Genomic DNA, 18237 nt, shown 5'->3' with positions numbered 1-18237 from the left:
CCCTCCAAAGACCGGAAGTTACTGTTGCGGAGCTTCCGGGAGCCACGACCTCGGGTAGCTGACGTGGAGGCCTTGGGAAGGCAACCACAACCGGGAGCGGCCGTAGCTGCTAATCGGACCTGGGAACCGGAGGCCTGAAGGATGCTAACCAAATTCGAGACCAAGAGCGCTCGGGTCAAAGGTAGTGAAGAAGAAGAAAAGGAGAACAACGGGGGTTAGATGTTAGAGGCGGTGCTGTCACTAAGGGAGTGAGGATGGGCGGACTTGCTGACCGAATTGGGCCCACTTGAACCCGGAGGAATACCCGAGGGAGGCGGGTTAGGTCTAGTGGAGTCTCTGCAGTCTGCGCTTCTTAGTGAGTCCTGGGACTTTGATTTCCTCATAAAATGGTTCCTGCTTTGAAGGAGATCCTTTAGGCCCGCTTCCTATTATTTCCATCCACCTCTTCTTAGGGCTGTGCTCCGACTTTTATTCTTTCTGTTCTTATGGCCTTGTGACTTTTATGTTTTTTTGATGACCATGTTATATGGAGTACCTCTGGCGTTTGGTTCTCCACCTCTGTCACTATAGCTTTTTTGGAGTCAGGCACTGGCTACTCCATTAGCCTGTCTGCACATCTCGATGTCCAGTGCTTCCGTTGGACTCTACTGCCTACTTACTTGCCTACAGCCCCATCAAGTCCCGAGACTGGCAAGATTGTTCGATAAATACAAGAGGCTTTGTATTAGATTTGAATGTCAGACAATTTTTTGGTAATAATTTTTGAAGGACAGAGGCCTGAGATCACAGTTTTTCAGAATGTTGAAATTAGAGAAGCAGAGAATTAAATCTCCGGAAATCTGGTTAGAGATATATCTGGAATAGTTCCTAAAATGCATTATAGTGAAGTGGTTTGGAATTTGTTCTCTGGAGTCCAGTTGTCTTGCTTAGGAATTCTGAAACATCCACTAACAAACTATATGACCCGAGTCAGCAGACTTACTATCTCTAAAGTTCTATATTCTTATTTTTAAAGCTAAGGGTAATTAACATTCTTTTATAAAGAGAATTAAAATGAAAAAGTATATTGCATATGTTATGATAATGCCCGGCCAGACTCAGTAACTCAAAAACTGGAAGCTATTTAATGTGAGGTTATAGCTGAGCAGTTTCCACGTATCATGGGAGATTTGATCATGAAAGGTACCCTTAAAATTCCTACTACCATCATGGCTATGTAGAGCCTGTCTCGGTGGCAATAAAAAGAAAGACCCGTCATCTCTGGTACAGTCGTGGTGGCTTTAATCCTAGCACCCTGGAGCCAGATGCAGATCTATCTCTGTGAGTTGGAGGCTAGTGTGGTCTACACAGTGAGCTCCAGGCCAGTCAAAGCTGCAGTGAGACACTTCCAAAAAACAGTTCTGGGGCCAGAAAGATGGCTCCGTTAACAGGATTTACTGCTCTTGCAGAGGACTTGAGTTTGGTTCCCAGGCCCCATGTTGGGCAGCTCACAACCACCTGTAACTCCAGCTCCAGATGATCCGATCCCCTCTTCTGGACTCTGTGCACCTGAACTCACATGTGCCCGAGCATATGTGAAAACAAACAAACAAAGAAAACCAGTTTCTGGTACTTGAGTAGATGACGTGAGTCTTCATTTCCTCTTAGTTCTTTTCAGATGTCTTCTTGGTCAGTAGGAAGGAGTGGGGGAATGAGTACTTGAGAGTTTGTGCAATCAGAGTTAAAACTGCATACTGCTCATACAGAGTTTGGTTCCCATCATCCACGTCATATGCCTCACAACTACCTATACCTCCAGCTCCACGGGATCCAGTGTCCTCTGTCCCCTTCAGGCCCCTGTAGTAATGTGCACATAATCCCCACACAGATACACTTCGTTAAAAATAAAAAAAAAAATGTAAGTGCTAAGTTAGACGCTGTGGTTCATGTCTGTAAATCCCAGCGCATGAGAGTCGGAGGCAGGAGAATTGCTGTGCATTGGAGGCTACTTAGTGAGACCTGTCCAAAAGGGGGGGAGTTAACAGTGTACTATCAAAATAAAAGAAACACCGTGCAAAATTGGTGTCTTTGTAAACTTGCTGATTGAGCATATTCGTACAGTGTTCTTACAACTAAGCAATAGCTACCGGAGTTGGATGTGGTGGCTCTCACCTGTCATCCCAGCACATAGGAGGCTAAGGCAAGAGGTTTGTTGCAAGTTTGAGACCAGCCTAAACTACAAAGTGAGTCCCTGTTTTAAAAACCCAAACATTGCTGGGTGTGGTGGCATAGAGCAGGCAGAGTTTGAGGCCAGCCTAGTCTCTAGAGTGAGTTCTAGGACAGCCAGGGCTACACAAAGAAACCTTAGCTCTGAAAAACTAAAACCCAAACATTTACCAGAGTATTAAATGTGCCAGTGAGATGGCTCAGTGGGTAAAAGTGCCTCTCACCAAGTGATCCCCATGACCATGGAAGGAGAGAGCTGATTCTCACACATATATATCATGGCATGTGTGTATGTGGACACAAAGACATATATATACTCTCAAATAAATGTAATGCAAACTTTTTAATGTACGCGTTCTATTTTGTAGCCATTCCATTTTCAAGTTTTTAGCCTAAAGCACTGTTAAGGCAATTGGTCTAGATTATATATAAACATATCTTCAGTAGATTTTTTTTTTTTTTGGTTATTTTTTGAGATAGGATTTCTCTGTGTGTCCCTGGTTGTCCTGGAACTCATTCTGTAGACCAGGCTGACCTCAGATTCACAGAGATTCACCTGCCTCTGGTTCCTAAGTGCTGGGATTAAAGGCGTGCGCCACCACTCAGCTTCAGCAGATCCTTTTGATAGCGGGCTTCAAACTCATAATGTTTCTGCTTCAGCCTTACAGGTGCCAGGATTACAGGTGTGTGACACCATGCTCAGTTTGGGAGTGTGTGTGTGTGTGTGTTTGTGTGTGTGTGTGTGTTAGTGACTAAACTGGGCACCAGGCAAGCCACCTCTTTCTCACTGAAGTAAATCTCCAATTCCAAAATAGTTTAAAATGTGATAGACGAGTGAGATGACTCAGTGGTTAAAGTTCTTACCACCAATAATGATCTAAGTTCAGTCCGCAAGGCCTTATGGTAGAAGAAGGGAATTGACACCTGCAAGGTTTTGTTGTTGTTGTTTTGTTTTGTTTTTTAAGGCAATGTCTCAATATGTAGCTCATATATTACATGTATATGGATTGTCCTCAGACTTCCACACATGCACCATGGTACATGCGTGCCTACACAAGAACACATGTGCACACACACAGTAAATAAATGTAATTAAAAATTTTAAGTTTGGTGCCTTTGTTCCTTACAGTTGTAAAAAAAAAAAAAAAGAATGAATTTCCATTAAGTAGCCGGGCGATGGTGGCGCACACCTTTAATCCCAGCACTTGGGAGGCAGAGGCAGGCGGATCTCTGTGAGTTCGAGACCAGCCTGGTCTTACAGAGCTAGTGCCAGGACAGGCTCCAAAGCCACAGAGAAACCCTGTCTCGAAAAAACCAAAAAAAAAAAAAAAAATTCCATTAAGTATAAAAAGATGTCATATATTTAAGTGAAAAAAGTTTGCAAAATAGCATTGTATAATTCCATGCCCATAAAACAGTAAGGCCTGTGTTTATATGTAGCTGCATTAAAAACCTGGACATACTCCAAACTGTTAACAGTTCTTTTCTTCTAGTTTGTCCTTTTATCATCCTGGTGGAGTAACAAGGGATAGATTGTTTCCCTTTCTTAAATCACTAAACAACTAAACAAAACTACAAAGGTTTCAGACATTGATCAGTAAAGAGTACAGGAAATTATTCCTTGAGGGAAGGGAAATAAACAGGATGAGTCCTATGTTTGTTTAGACTAGTGCTTAGAGACAGATTCCAGGCAGTAGTGAAGGAAGAGGGAAGAACCCTGTAGTCTAGCAGATGAATAAGAGCTCAGCATTTGGAGCAACAAAGATGGCTAAAATGTGCTTGGAAAATACCAGAAATGACAGAGCACTGGAGGTCTATATGAATTCCCTTGGGCCTTTCTTAGAGTGCTGATAGATACATGCATGTGAGAAAAAAAATCCAAAATTTAAGAAAAAGCCATCAAGAGGTAGTTGTGGAGCTGGAGAGATGATTCAGTGGTTAAGAACACTTGGCACCCTTGCAGAGGACCCAGGTTCAGTTCTCAGCATCTCAGTAATTATGGTGGCTCATAACCATTGGTAACTCCAGTTCCAGGGGATCTGACCTCCACAGCCACCAGGCATGCATGCGGTGCACATAGACACATACAGGCAAAATACTCAGCATGGGCAGTGGTGGCACACATCTTTAATCCCAGTAGGAGACAGACACAGGTGGATCTTTGTGAGTTTGAGGCCAGCCTGGTCTACAAAGAGAATTCCAGGACAGGCTCCAAAGCTACAGAGAAGCCCTGTCTCAAAAAACAAAAGCAAACAAAAAAATTAAGAGATAATTCTAGAAGTTGTACATACCTATAATCTGAGCACTGGGAGGCTGAGATGGAAAGATTGTGACTTTTTAGGCTAGCCTAGACATAAGAATGAGGTCTTTTTAATTTTTTTTTATTTTTTTTAAATTTTATTTATTTATTATGTATACAATATTCTGTCTATGTGTATGTCTGCAGGCCAGAAGAGGGCACCAGACCTCATTACAGATGGTTGTTACCCACCATGTGGTTGCTGGGAATTGAACTCAGGACCTTTGGAAGAGCAGGCAATGCTCTTAACCACTGAGCCATCTCTCCAGCCCAGAATGAGGTCTTTTTTAAAAAGAGAAAAAAATTGTAATAAAGGGCTCCAGAGATGGCTCAGTGGTTAAGAGCACTTGCTCTTCCAGAGAGCACAAGTTCAGTTCCCAGAACCCATGCCAGGCGGCTCACAATCACCTGCAACTCCAGTTCCAGAGGATCCAACACATCTGGCCTTCATAGGTTTTCATAGGTACCTGCACTTATGTGTGCATACCCACACACAGACACATACCTACACATAATTTAAAAAGAATACAAAAACAAATATTTCAGGCGGATCTCTGTGAGTTCGAGACCAGCCTGGTCTACAAGAGCTAGTTCCAGGACAGGCTCCAAAACCACAGAGAAACCTGTCTCGAAAAACCAAAAAAAAAAACCAAAAACAAATATTTTAAGATTTATTTATTTGTTTTTATGTATATATGAGTGTTCTATCTGCATGTACACCTTTACACCAAAAGACATCAGATCCCACTATATATGGTTGTGAGCCACTATGTGGTTGCTGGGAATTGAACTCAGGACCTCTGGAAGAGCAGCCGGTTCTCTTAACCTCTGAGACATCTCCCCAGCCCCACAGAAACAAATTTTTGTTTTGTTTTTGTTTTTTCGAGACAGGGTTTCTCTGTAGCTTTTGGAGCCTGTCCTGGAACTAGCTCTTGTAGAACAGGTTCACCTTGAACTCACAGAGATCCGCCTGCCTCTGCCTCCCAAGTGCTGGGATTAATGGCGTGCGCCACCACTGTCTGGCAAAAACAAATCTTAATAGTAATTTTTAAATAAAGAATGGAAAGAGAAAGCAGAACCGTTATCCCTGGAGCTCACACAAAGATGGAAATAGTCTGTGTTCCTATAAGACAAACAGAAAGGGTTTTTTTTTTGTTTTGTTTTTGTTTTATTTTGTTTTTGTGGGGCTAGAAAGATGGCTCAGCAGTTAAAGATTTTCTGACATTATTGAGCATCCTATAGAGACCCTCTGGTGGGTATTCCCTTAGCAGTGATTTCAAATTAGACCTAGACTATAAAGGCAGCTATAGACCCACAGTAACAAAACTTTAGGTCCTATCTGTCAGCTGATTCCAGCTAAAATACACCTCAGAACAAAGCCCAGCAATGCTTAAAAAAGAAATACCTAACAATAAGATTTATTGTATTTGGTATCCAATAAAAAGTTAGCTATCATCCAGGAGGTGGTGGCGCACGCCTTTAATCCCAGCACTCGAGGAGACAAAGGCAGGCAAATCTGTGAGTTCCAGGACAGTCTGCTCTACAAAGTAAGTTCCAGGACAGCCAGGGCCATACAAAGACACTTTAAAAATTAGGGAGAAAACTATCAAGCATGTTGAAGGAATAGATAGATAGCCTCTGGTTAATCTAGTTGTTCCTTTTTATCAGACTTGACAAAAGAAGACATCAGGGACCCTATCTCATTGTATAATTTTCTGCTTGTCCCCTTTCCCCAGGCCTAAGTTTCCATCCCAAAAGACCCTGGATCCTGACCAGTTTACACAATGGGGTCATCCAGTTATGGGACTATCGGATGTGCACTCTAATCGACAAGTTTGATGAACATGATGGTAAGTTAGTTTCTAGGGGAAAATTATAAGATTTAAGTATTGGGGCTAGAGAGGTGACTCAGAAGTGAAAAGTGAAAACTGTTCTTGCAGGACCTGAGTTCAGTTCCCTGCCCACATCAATCCAGGGCTTACAAACCACCTGGAACTCCAGCTCCAGGGAACTGATACTCTCTTTTGGCCTCCACTAGCACTTGAACACATGTGCACATGCACATACACATAATAAAAATGAATATTTTCATATTCTTTGGTTGTGAGCCTAGCCTTTAATGGCTGAGCCATCTCTCCAGCCCAAAAATGAATACTTTTAAAGGCCAAGTATTTGTCATTATATAGAATGATTTAATCATCCCTAAATAAGAATCTTAGTTTGACAAGGATTCCCCTAAAACTAAAGAATGTGAAAGTGGAAAGAGGTAGAAACAAACAAACAAAAGCTACAAATAAGAAGTTTTTTTCTCTGTGAAACAGTCCTGGCTTTCCTAGAACTCACTCTGTAGACCAGGCTGGCCTCAAACAGAGATCAGCCTGCCTCTGCCTCCCTAGTGCTGGGATTAAACCCTAGTGCTGGGATTAAAGGCATGTACCACCATTGCCTAGCCTATAGAAATAAGAATCTTTTTTTTTTTTTTTTTTGGTTTTTTCGAGACAGGGTTTCTCTGTGGCTTTGGAGCCTGTCCTGGAACTAGCTCTGTAGACCAGGCTGGTCTCGAACTCACAGAGATCCGCCTGCCTCTGCCTCCCGAATGCTGGGATTAAAGGCGTGCGCCACCATCGCCCAGCTAGAAATAAGAATCTTAAACCTGGGTGGTGGCTCACATCTTTAATCCCAGCACTTGGAGGCAGAGGCAGGCTGATCTCTGTTTGAGGCCAGCGTGGTCTACAAAGCAAAGTCCAGGACTGCTAAGACTATTACCCAGAAAAACCCTGCCTCAAAAAAAAAAAAAGGTGGGGGGTGGGAGGAACTGGTGGGGTGGCTTAGAGGGTAAACGTGCTGTTAAGCCTGAGTTAGGTGAGTTCCATCCCTGTGGCCCATATGGTGGAAGAAGAGAATTGACTCTGCAGCTTGTTCTCTGATCTCTGCATGTGCACCACATGTAGATACAAATAAAGAGGATAACTTTCCTTAACATACGTTGCCTGCCTTCTTCCCTAGGTCCAGTGCGAGGCATTGACTTCCATAAGCAGCAGCCCCTGTTTGTCTCTGGAGGAGATGACTATAAGATTAAGGTACAGGCCATCTGTCGTGGCTGGGAATAATGGATAGGAGAATGTGGTAAGGTTTGGGAACTAAGGAACTGAAAGACAGGAGAATTCATTTATACAGGACTTGGACTTCTAACATTATCCAAAGCACTTATCCAACAAACACTTACTGAATACTCACTGTATATTAGAAACTTTTCTTTTGTGTGGGAATTGAAAGATAAGTACAAAGTAACTTTTGTTCTCAAGGAGCCTTTATTCTAATACAAGAGATAAATGTACACTCAAATAATAGCATTTATAGTGTACTAGCTGGTTTTGTATGTCAATTTGACACAAACTAGAAGCATCAGAGAGGAACGAGCCTCAGCTGAGGAAATGCCTCGATAAGATCCAGCTGTAAAATATCTTCTCCTTTAGTGATCCTTGAGGGAGGGCCCATGGTGGGTGGTGCCATCCCTGGGCAGGTGCTCCTGGGTTCTATAAGAGGGTGGGGTGAGTGGGCTGGGGAGCAAGCCAGTAAGCAAGATTTCCTTCCTGGCCTCTCTGCATCAGCTCTTGCCTCCCAGATTCTGTTTGAGTTTCTGTCCTGACTCTTTCAGTGATGACTAGCAATGCTGAAGTGTAAGCCTAATGAACCCTTCCTCCCCAACTTGCTTTTTGGTCATGGTGTTTCATTGTAGCAATAGAAACCCTAACTAAGACAAATAGTTTGAATGATATAATAAATACTCAAAATAGAAAAAGAACAGTCCAGGTACAGAAATGGACATGCATAACTGGATGTGTTTGGGAATCTCTAGTTCCTTTTAGAGAGATAAAATCTAGAAGACCGGGAGATCTAGAAGGTTGATAAGATCATGAGTGCATGTTTGCAGTGCTCAGGAGTTCTCTTGTTATTACACAAGCGTGGAGCCAATACTGGGGCTTAGATAGAGGAGTGGTAGAAGATTTACATTGATTTTACTTTTAAATTTCTCAAATGAAGCTGGGCAGTGGTCCCAGCACTTGGGAGGAAGAGGCAGGCGGATCTCTGTGATTTTGAGACCAGCCTGCTCTACAAAGTGAGTTCCAGGACCGCCAAAACTACACCTAGAAACCCTGTCTCGAAAAACAAAACCAAAAAAAAAATTTTTTTTCTCAAATAATAGTAAATAAAAGATTGGATAAATTGGGAAGGACTGAAGACATAGATACCAATGAGGAAACTATTTTATAAGTGCTTGGGGAAAGTGAACAGAACCTGAACTTAGTCAATACCATCTGAAATAGACAGAAGCAGATGGATATGAGAGCTTAAGGAGAAAACCACTGTGATGGACGTCAGAGGGTTGATAAAGAAAAGTGAATGAGATACTATTGTGGTACATTCCCCCTCACTGCTGGGGACTGATCTTAGGACTTCATACGTGCTTGGCAAGTACTCTACTGCTCAGGTACATCCCCAGCCCTAACAGAAGGTCATTAACTCGGAAAGACGAGTCTGCAGTAGGTACAGTTTTCTGGAGTTTTGGAGAATGAATAATTCCGTATTGGCTCTACTGTACTTGAAGTACCTAGGACACTCACTGAAGATATTTGGAATTTGTCAGTAGTAAGGAAAGAGCTAAAGGATGCTGCACAGGGAATAGTTTGAATGATAGACAAATGATAATCTAAGACAGAGAGAGGTGACTTTCCCTTGAGCCCATTCCCATAGGTCTTTGAGAAGCCTATATTCATGCTCTTAGGTGTGCCTTACTTTCTTCTGAGTACCTCTCTTTCTCTTACCCCTTGTGCTTAAGTCTGCATTAAGATATCTGTATTAAACACCAGCTATACTTGATGGGAAAAAGAAGAAAAATTGAATAAGTAAGCGTAATTTTATAGTTTGGAGATAAACCAAGGAAAAGCTAAGGAAGAAGGAAGTTAGGGGAAAATGAAGTTGTCAGAATAAGATCCAGATGAAGAAGAAACCTCTAGACTGCTGAGTAAGGAGTTTATTAGTAATAGTAACACCTTAACGTTAGGTGAGAGTCAACAGAATATAGACAGATCTAAAGGTAAAATATAGTGCAGCAACTTTGGATCTCCAAAACTAGATTTCAGAGGCTGGGCGGTGGTGGCGCACACCTTTAATCCCAGCACTCGGGAGGCAGAGGCAGGCGGATCTCTGGGAGTTCGAGGCCAGCCTGATCTACAAGAGCTAGTTCCGGGACCGGCACCAAAGTTTCAGAGAAACCCTGTCTCGAAAAACCAAAAAAACAAAAAAAAACCTATATGTCAGGGCTGGGATGTGGCTCATTTAAGTGGAATGCTTACCTAATGTTTTTGAAGTTTAGCACCATATAAAACTGGGTCTCAGCACTCAGGAATTGGAGGCAGGATTAGCAATTCAAGGTCATTGTTGCCCACATAGTAAGTGCAAGTGTAGGAGTTTCCATGTATATGAAACAAGTGCAGGAGTTTCTATGTATATGAAACCCATTTCAAACAAGCAAGCAAACAAAAGGAACCCAGTGAGACTTTAAGTCCAAGGTGATTATGTCCTACTCCGTGGTTGAATTTCTGTCTTTTCAGGTTTGGAATTATAAACTTCGGCGCTGCCTCTTCACATTGCTTGGGCACTTGGATTATATCCGTACCACATTTTTTCATCATGTAAGTGGCTATTGACCTTCATTATGCAATGTTCTGTGGTAATTTCTCCACAGTAATCTCTATGCCTGGCACTAGAGCTCCAGCTGTAACTAAGAAGCTGGGCACTGTGATTGCATAGCTTAAGGCTAGCCTAAACTACATAGTGAACCCTGTCTGAAAAACAAGGGCTGGGTATAACTTAGTGATGCTAGGACACTTGTCAAGCGTGCACAAGGGTCTGGCCTGACAGAACGAGATTGTCCTAGCCCTGTCTGAAATGTCTTTCAGGAGTATCCTTGGATTCTGAGTGCCTCAGATGACCAAACCATTCGCGTATGGAACTGGCAATCTAGAACCTGTGTCTGGTAAACCAAGAGGCAGTAGCCTCAAAAAAGGGTCTAATTCTTTCTAAATACTACAGTCAACTTCTTCTCAGGTCAGCCATCTTCCTTCCCAGGCAGGCCATGTCTGCTGATGAATTACTGATCATATTTGTAGGGTTCTTTTAAATATAATAATATTAGCCTAGATTTTGTGATTTCTTAACAAGAAGAATAGGTCATAAAACTAGACCTTTGGAGTAGAACATTTAGATCCGTTTTCAGTTCTATGTCCATAAAACTGGAGTTGTAATATAGACAATGAGTCTCACTTAGTGTTTGGGCTGGTTCTCTAGTAGAATTGCCATAACAATTTCCAACTTCAGCTGCTAAAGATATTCTACTAAAATCTGTCAAGTGTATTTCCTTTATGAATTACTAATATTGCATTTATTTTCATATTTTTGTAAGTCTTTAATCTGAGAGTAATCTCGATTCCATGAAATTAGTAATATTTAAATATTAAACAATTAGTGTTAGAAAGAGAATTATCGGAGAAAGCAAAAAGGTGCCATGCAAGCCTGGTGACCTGAGTTTGATCCGTGTAAAGGGGAGGAGAGAACTGACTCCACGCGGCACCCACTGTTGCCACTGCACTAAGAAGAAGATAACTTTTTTTTTTTATTGAGAAAAGGAAAAAAAAAACAAGTTTCCGCCTCCTCCCAGCCTCCCATTTCCCTCCCCCTCCTCCCACCCTTCTCCCCCTCCTCCCACCCTTCTCCCCCTCCCCGCACTCCTCTCCCCCTCCCTCTCCAGTCCAAAGAGCAGTATAACTTTTTTATTTTTTGGTCTGTTTGAGACAGGGTTTCTCTGTGTAGTCCTGCCTGGCTGTCCTAGAACTTGCTCTGTAGATCAGGCTGGTTTCAAACCCACAGAGATCTGCTTGCCTCTGCCTTCTGGCTGGGGTCAAAGGCATGTGCCATCACTGCCTGGCCAAAAACTATGTATTTTTAAAAAGGAGCTATTAGCTGGACATACCTTTAATCCCAGCACTCAGGATCAAAAGAACCACAGAACAAAACCACAGAAAAGGAACCATTGTTAGCACAGGTGTCATTGCTTATTACTAGTTTAGAATTGTTAGGATGGCTTACATTGCTTCCACAAAAATATGAGAAAATCATCCTCTGACTGTGAAGAAAGCATTTAGCTTAGGAGCCTGTTGATTTCTACCTTTAATTGAATGTTTTTTCCTTGCAGTGTGTTAACGGGACACAACCATTATGTAATGTGTGCCCAGTTCCACCCCTCTGAAGACCTGGTGGTGTCCGCTAGCCTGGACCAGACTGTCCGCGTTTGGGATATTTCTGGTGAGCTGCCCAAGTTCAGGGGACAATCTAGTCACGTCTGGCACAAAACTGCAATTGCTTAAAATAGCAAGGGTATTTGGCTTTGAACAACAAAATTCAGAATTTCCATTTCTGTATAATATCTTTGTTTTTGAAGGTATTGAATCTGCTTTGATGTTCATGTTAGCAGTATTTTCTATGAAAGTGACTTACTCTAGGAAGCTAATTTGATTTCTTTAGTTACCTCAGATTTTCATTAAAATATGTACATCTGGGCTGGAGAGATGACTCAGCAGTTAAGAGCACTGGCTGTTCTTCCAGAGGTCCCAGGTTCAATTCCGTGCACATACATTGCAGCTCACAACTGTCTGTAACTCCAGTTGCAGGGTATCTGATACCTTCACACCAATGCACATAAAATAAAATTAAATAAGTTATTTTTTTAAAAAAGTACATCTGATTTATTTAAGAACCAAGCTTTCCACTCAAGTAAAATACATATTTTACAAAACAGAAACATGAAAATATGTAAGTAAATGGGATTTGTGAATCCTGATGCCTTATTTATAAATAGAAAAATTCTTCCTATTAGATTTCTTCTATAATAAGGAACATAGAATGGGAAGGAGTTGGTGACTTTTATATTCAGAATACAAAATATTAAAGCTTTTAATAAGCTTTCTGAGGGCTGGAGAAATGGCTCAGTGGTTAAGAGCACTGCCTGCTCATCTAAAGGTCCTGAGTTCAATTCCCACCAACCACATGGTGGCTTATAACCATCTGTAATGAGATCTGGTGCCTTCTTCTGGCCTGCAGACATGCATGTAGGCAGAATACTGTATACACAATAAATAAATAAATCTTAAAAAAATAAGCTTTCTGAGCCCTTTGAATAATTAGGCCAAGTCCTCCTGTCATAATTTATGTATAATGATTTTTTGAGAGAAAGATTGAAATTTTAGTGTCACGAAGATCTAAAATGTTGCCACACAGAGAATACTGAGAGAGAATGCTGTCTGTGACATGCATGGAGGGGCTTCATACTGGAATAGGGAACTGAGACTCTACTGTGCTTCTCTGCCCAGTTAAATTTCAAAAACAAAAAACCTCACTCACTGAATTATCTTTATTTGCCACTTCAGAAATTCTGAGATTGGGTTCTTAGGAAAGTCATGTAAGACTGCAAAACAGCATTTCTTCCCTAAATAGGAAGGCCCTTGTGGGCCCTTACCTGCTTCTCCGTGGAAGTGAAAGAATTAGCTTTCCCTTTCTATAAAGTGCTAAAGTGATAACTACCCAGCTCCCTCTGACAGTGCTGGGCTAGGAGTTGCTGCTTTTATAAACCATCAGTGAACAGCAAGTGCAAACTTTGGATTTTTGAATACAATGATTAGAATGTTATAGTAGCATTTAACATTTATTTATTGTAGAAATAAACCAAGAAAATTTGGGCACTGTCTTGCATGCTATAATCCCAACATTTAGGAGGTAGAAGCAGGAGAATCAGAAATTCAAAGTCATTCTTGACTACATGATGAGTTTAAGGCCAGCCAGGGCTATATGAGACCCTGTTTCAAAGAACCAAACCAAAGGAAAAACAAAACAAAAAACAAAACCCAAACAAGTCAAGGAGAAAAGAGGGCAATTGGAGAGTAGGGTCACTGTATCATGCTATCTCTGCAGTTTTCCAAAGCTTAGAATTGCAAGACAGTGGTGTAAACAAGATGGTTTGGGAGATAGGGCCATTATGTTCATCCTCTAGGGCTTTGCCATTGCAGTTTTCTGTCAGACCGACTAGGCTATTTGAAGTACACCCAGATGTGACCAGCCATGCCCACAGGAGGAGCTTGGTACAGGCTTTGTGAGCCTGTGCCCTCTCCTCCCTGCCAGTACTGGGGAGCTTAGCATTCACTCTGCAGTAACCTGGCTGTGGCTTTCCATACGGTTGCTCCATGCTCACATTCAAGACACACTCTCTGCTCGGGATATACGCACTAATGAGGTCGGCTCCCAGCCTGTGCTGTCCCCGCTGATCAGGGAAAGCTATGTAGAATAGTCTTGAGTTCTGTGAGAAAGGTGCTGGAGGAAGTATCCTGAGTGATTTTTCTCAGTTCTCCCAGGAATTGTGTACAGCTAATCCTATCCTAGAACACAGTTGTATTTAGATACTAGGGGTTCATCCCCAGAACATTGAGTTGAGAAAGGCCTTTATACCGCTCCGCTTTAAAAGTACTGCTTGTGCCATCTGCTGCTAGCACAACATGTTCCCTGTGGTCTAGCTAAAGTGACTTGGGAAATTCATTTTTAAAAATCCGTTAATTAAAATAAGAAGCAATTTGGGGAAGTAAAGTGGCTAGGTTCTCATTTGTGACCATGAAATGCCCAGGGCAAGAAGTACTTTCTTCACCTTTTGCAGGCAGAAAGCATGTTTACATCAAAGTTAAGGGCCTTAGATTAGAGGAGTGAGGGAGAGTATGACCTCGGTGGGGTTTGTGTTGCTCTTGAATGTGTGGGTTGCATGGATTGCTATGTGGTATTACAGCTGCTGTAATTTGTAGATGGTATAGTGAGAATGTTGTACTAACTTGCTGTACTAATGTGAATGCATCTACTATTTCTCTGCTGACTCTGCTGACTTAAAGTAATCCTTTAACTGGAGTGGAAGGCAATGTTTTGGTATTTGAGTAAGCAGAAGAGCATTTGGGTTAGACTTTTTACACTTATATTTTCCTGTCCTCAAAATTCGCATACTCTTCAGAATTCCATTTTGCTCTAGTTCCGGTTAGTCTGAAACAGTAAGAGAAACCACTTTTCTGGTCTCTTAGGGACTGACAATAACATTTCCAAGGCAGGAAAGGACCTTCTGAATAAGGGAATGAATGTACCCAAATTTAGGGGATTGTGACATTTCTCATTATTTTGACTCTCTTTAAAAGAAGACTCTAAATTAGTGGGTAACACCAAGAGAATATAGAATGCTTTAAAGGCAAAGCGGTCCCTTAACACCTTTCCCATGTGAATTTAGCCCCCAGAACTTACTAGAACCTGAATATTCTGTGAGTCTGGAAAACAATCATTTGTTTTTAGGGGAACAGTTTAAAAACTAGCTGTGGAAGATGGGTTTCAGCTTGTGCTTCCAAGTAAACTGTCAGTTAAATTAATTTAATATGCTTACACCTTTGCATGTCAACCCCATATAATTCAGGCTCACTCTTTGAAATATCTACTAGAATATATTAATATGCTGCCAAATCCTTTGCTCATCCCTCTCTCTTTACTGCTTCCTCTGGTCCCCACTGGGAGGCATATAATAACTGGTCCATTCTGAGAGTGTTCTCCTCTCCCTCTGGATTTGGGTAGCTGCTGTAGAAATTTTCCATCTGTCGCTCAGTCCTAGTGAGTGGCTTGTCAAAGGCTCAAATATTTCTTCTCTAAGTATCTTTTCACTGCCTGTCACTATTCATCTGTTTCGCCCTTCCCCTTTTCTTGGATCATTGCAGGCAAGTGCAACAAAGACTTTAATTCTGTCATGCAGCTTTCATTTTAATGTGTTTGTTGAGGTTATTGGAGGTGAAGTTCCTCACAGCTGTCTATTTTTGTATCTGTCTTGAACCTATTTCATACATTAGCCTCATTAGAAAAAGTTGACAGACCCTATTAAAGGGACAAATGAAATCAAAGGCATACTTGTGACCATGTATTAATGAAGCTTGAGGAGAGTGCTTTTTTCATAACTTTTATGTCTCTATACCTACAAAGAATCTCTTGAATTAGGCATAAGCTAAGTTATTAAATTGAAACAGTTCTCTGATGCTGATGTTAGGTACTATTCTAATAGAAGAAATACAGTATAGTTTAAAACAATGGCCATAAGTTCATTGAGCTTAACTTTTTTTTTCTTTCTCTACAGATACCACATTTTAGTCTGAAGCTTCTTAGATTTTATTTTCAATTATATGTTTTATTTAGTCCATGTTTTAAAATACTGTCTGTTTAAAAAAAAATTTAACAAATACTAAGTAACTTTTTCTTAACCATTTTTTCTCCCAAATATTTTTAAAGGATTTTCATCCCTATTTCATTTTGTTATGTACAATTTGGTATGGTATACATGATTATTATTACCTATGTCTAAGGGTTGTTATCAGAATTAAATCTGATACTGGTACTTTGTATTATAATTTTGCTGCTTTTTTTAAAAATATATTTATTTATTTATTATGTATACAATATTCTGTCTGTGTATATGCCTGAAGGCCAGAAGAGGGCACCAGATCTCATTACAGATGGTTGTGAGCCATCATGTGGTTGCTGGGAATTGAACTCGGGACATTTGGAAGAGCAGGCAATACTCTTAACCACTGAGCCATCTCTCCAGCCCTGCTTTTTTTTTTTTTTTTAATTGGTTTTTCAAGACAGTGTTTCTCTGTGTAGTTTTGGAACCTGTCCTGGAACTAGCTTTTGTAGACAAGTTGGTTTCAGACTCACAGAGATCCACCTACCTCTGCCTCCCGAGTGCTGGGATTAAAGGTGTGCACCACCACCGCCCAGCCTTGCTTCTGGTTTTAACACAAGTAGTCAGCTTTCCACCAGCCTTCCCTGCTTTTAGAAATAGGACTTTGCTCTATAGCCCAGGCTAGCCTTGAAACTCAACTACATAGCCCAGGTTCAACTTGTGGCAGTCCTCCTGCCTCTAACTTCTGAGTGCTAAAATTGCATGTATAAGCCAACACAACTTACTTCAAGTAGTTATCTTTTAAAGATTTTTAGATGAATTGCAAACATGATCGTCCACAAAAAAGACACTTCTCGTCCTGGTGTCTTTTGCCTATCATTTAAAAATTATCAGTCAGGCGGTGGCAGCTCACGCCTTTAATCCCAGCACTTGGGAGGCAGAGGCAGGTAGATCTCTGTGAGTCTGAGGTCAGTCTGGTCTACAGAGTGAGGTCCAAGAGAGCCAGGACCACACAATGAAACCATGTCTCGAAAAACAAAAAACAATAATAAAAAAATTATCAGTGGGGCTGGAGAGATGGCTCAGCGGTCAAGAGCATTGCCTGCTCTTCCAAAGGTCCTGAGTTCAATTCCCAGCAACCACATGGTGGCTCACAGCCATCTGTAATGAGATCTGGTGCCCTCTTCTGGCCTTCAGGCATACATGCAGACAGAATATTGTATACATAATAAATAATTATTTAAAAAAAATTATCAGCTAATAATTCCCCCCAGTGAAACTAGCATCTGTTGGCTTTAATGGAAAAATACATGTGTTCATATCTATAAGCAGCTTTTTATGCAAGAAAATGAGAAATCAGTTTTAATTATTTGGTGTCTTGTCCAAGAGGCAAGTAGGTGTGAGTACCCTGTTTGCTATACCTTATTGCTGTGTCTTCTCATAGTGTGTATAATAGTTCTTCCAAACTAGATACTGTTTTGTTTAATATGTGTAGTTCTGCAGTGCATCTGGGATGCCTCTGCACATTGCTTCCAGTTTGGGAAACACTAAAACACTAAAGCACAAACTCCCCCGCGGCATTTCTTCAAATTGCTTCTATCGTGAGGATTGGAGATATGGCTCAGAATTTAAGAGCACTGACCACTCTTCCATAGAACCTGGGGGTTCAGTTCCCAGCACCTACTTAGCGGCTTACAAATATCTGTAACTTTAATTCCAGAGGATAATTCCAGAGGATATTCTGGCCTCTGCAGGCACTGGTCATGAATGTGGTCACACAGATGTACATGCAGGCAAACCCCCATACTCATCAAATAATAAAATACATTTTTTGAAAAAAATTTAAAAAGTAAAAAAGTAAAATTTTAAGATGGGAAAAGGTTGCTATAGGTTTTACGACCCTGAAAGAAGACATTGAGTGATTGCCATTTGAGGCCACATTTAGAGAAGATTGAAGAATGAAAAGTGCTATTAATCTGAAATAGACTGCTCTTTTAGATGAGATTTAATGAACTGAGTTGTGTTGGAAGTTTGGGCCGGCTCCTAACAGGGTTCGTGTAAGTGTTAAGGAAGGAGCTAGTGCACACATAGAGGTATTTGTGAGCTCCTTTCCTCCTTTTCTCTAGGTTTACCTGCCCGGTTCACTTTATCTTAGTCTTTTGATACCTGTATGAAGTTCTGCTACTTTGCTCTTATGACATTATATTTGCATCTTTCATTCCACCTTAACCCTCCAAAGGTCTGAGGAAAAAAAATTTGTCTCCTGGTGCTGTGGAGTCGGATGTGAGAGGAATAACCGGGGTTGACCTGTTTGGAACTACAGATGCAGTGGTGAAGCACGTACTCGAGGTATTTATCTCTGTTGCCAGTGGTGAGTGCATGCTACCCACTAGGGGAAAGTCTCAGTACGCTGTTCATTTTATTTCATCTCTGT

The 18237-nt window shown here is 41.3% G+C and overlaps 1 protein-coding gene across 1 annotated transcript in view; it reads left to right on the top strand.

The window, feature by feature from the left end:
* Positions 1 to 57: 57 nt before the first annotated feature.
* The window catches only part of Copa (coatomer protein complex subunit alpha), a 48017-nt gene continuing 29837 nt past the window's right edge, over positions 58 to 18237 (top strand). Inside the window, exons 1-7 of the mRNA XM_026789972.1 lie at positions 58 to 181; positions 6241 to 6354; positions 7511 to 7584; positions 10120 to 10200; positions 10468 to 10544; positions 11760 to 11869; positions 18043 to 18152. Coding sequence (XP_026645773.1) covers positions 142 to 181; positions 6241 to 6354; positions 7511 to 7584; positions 10120 to 10200; positions 10468 to 10544; positions 11760 to 11869; positions 18043 to 18152 — 606 coding nt within the window. The 5' untranslated portion in view covers positions 58 to 141. The remainder of the gene's footprint in view (positions 182 to 6240; positions 6355 to 7510; positions 7585 to 10119; positions 10201 to 10467; positions 10545 to 11759; positions 11870 to 18042; positions 18153 to 18237) is intronic.

This window comes from Microtus ochrogaster, unplaced genomic scaffold (genome assembly GCF_000317375.1).
Source record: "Microtus ochrogaster isolate Prairie Vole_2 unplaced genomic scaffold, MicOch1.0 UNK35, whole genome shotgun sequence".
Classification (NCBI taxonomy): domain Eukaryota; kingdom Metazoa; phylum Chordata; class Mammalia; order Rodentia; family Cricetidae; genus Microtus; species Microtus ochrogaster.
Note: the sequence above shows the minus strand (reverse complement) of the source record. Positions and strands in the feature narration are given on the sequence as shown.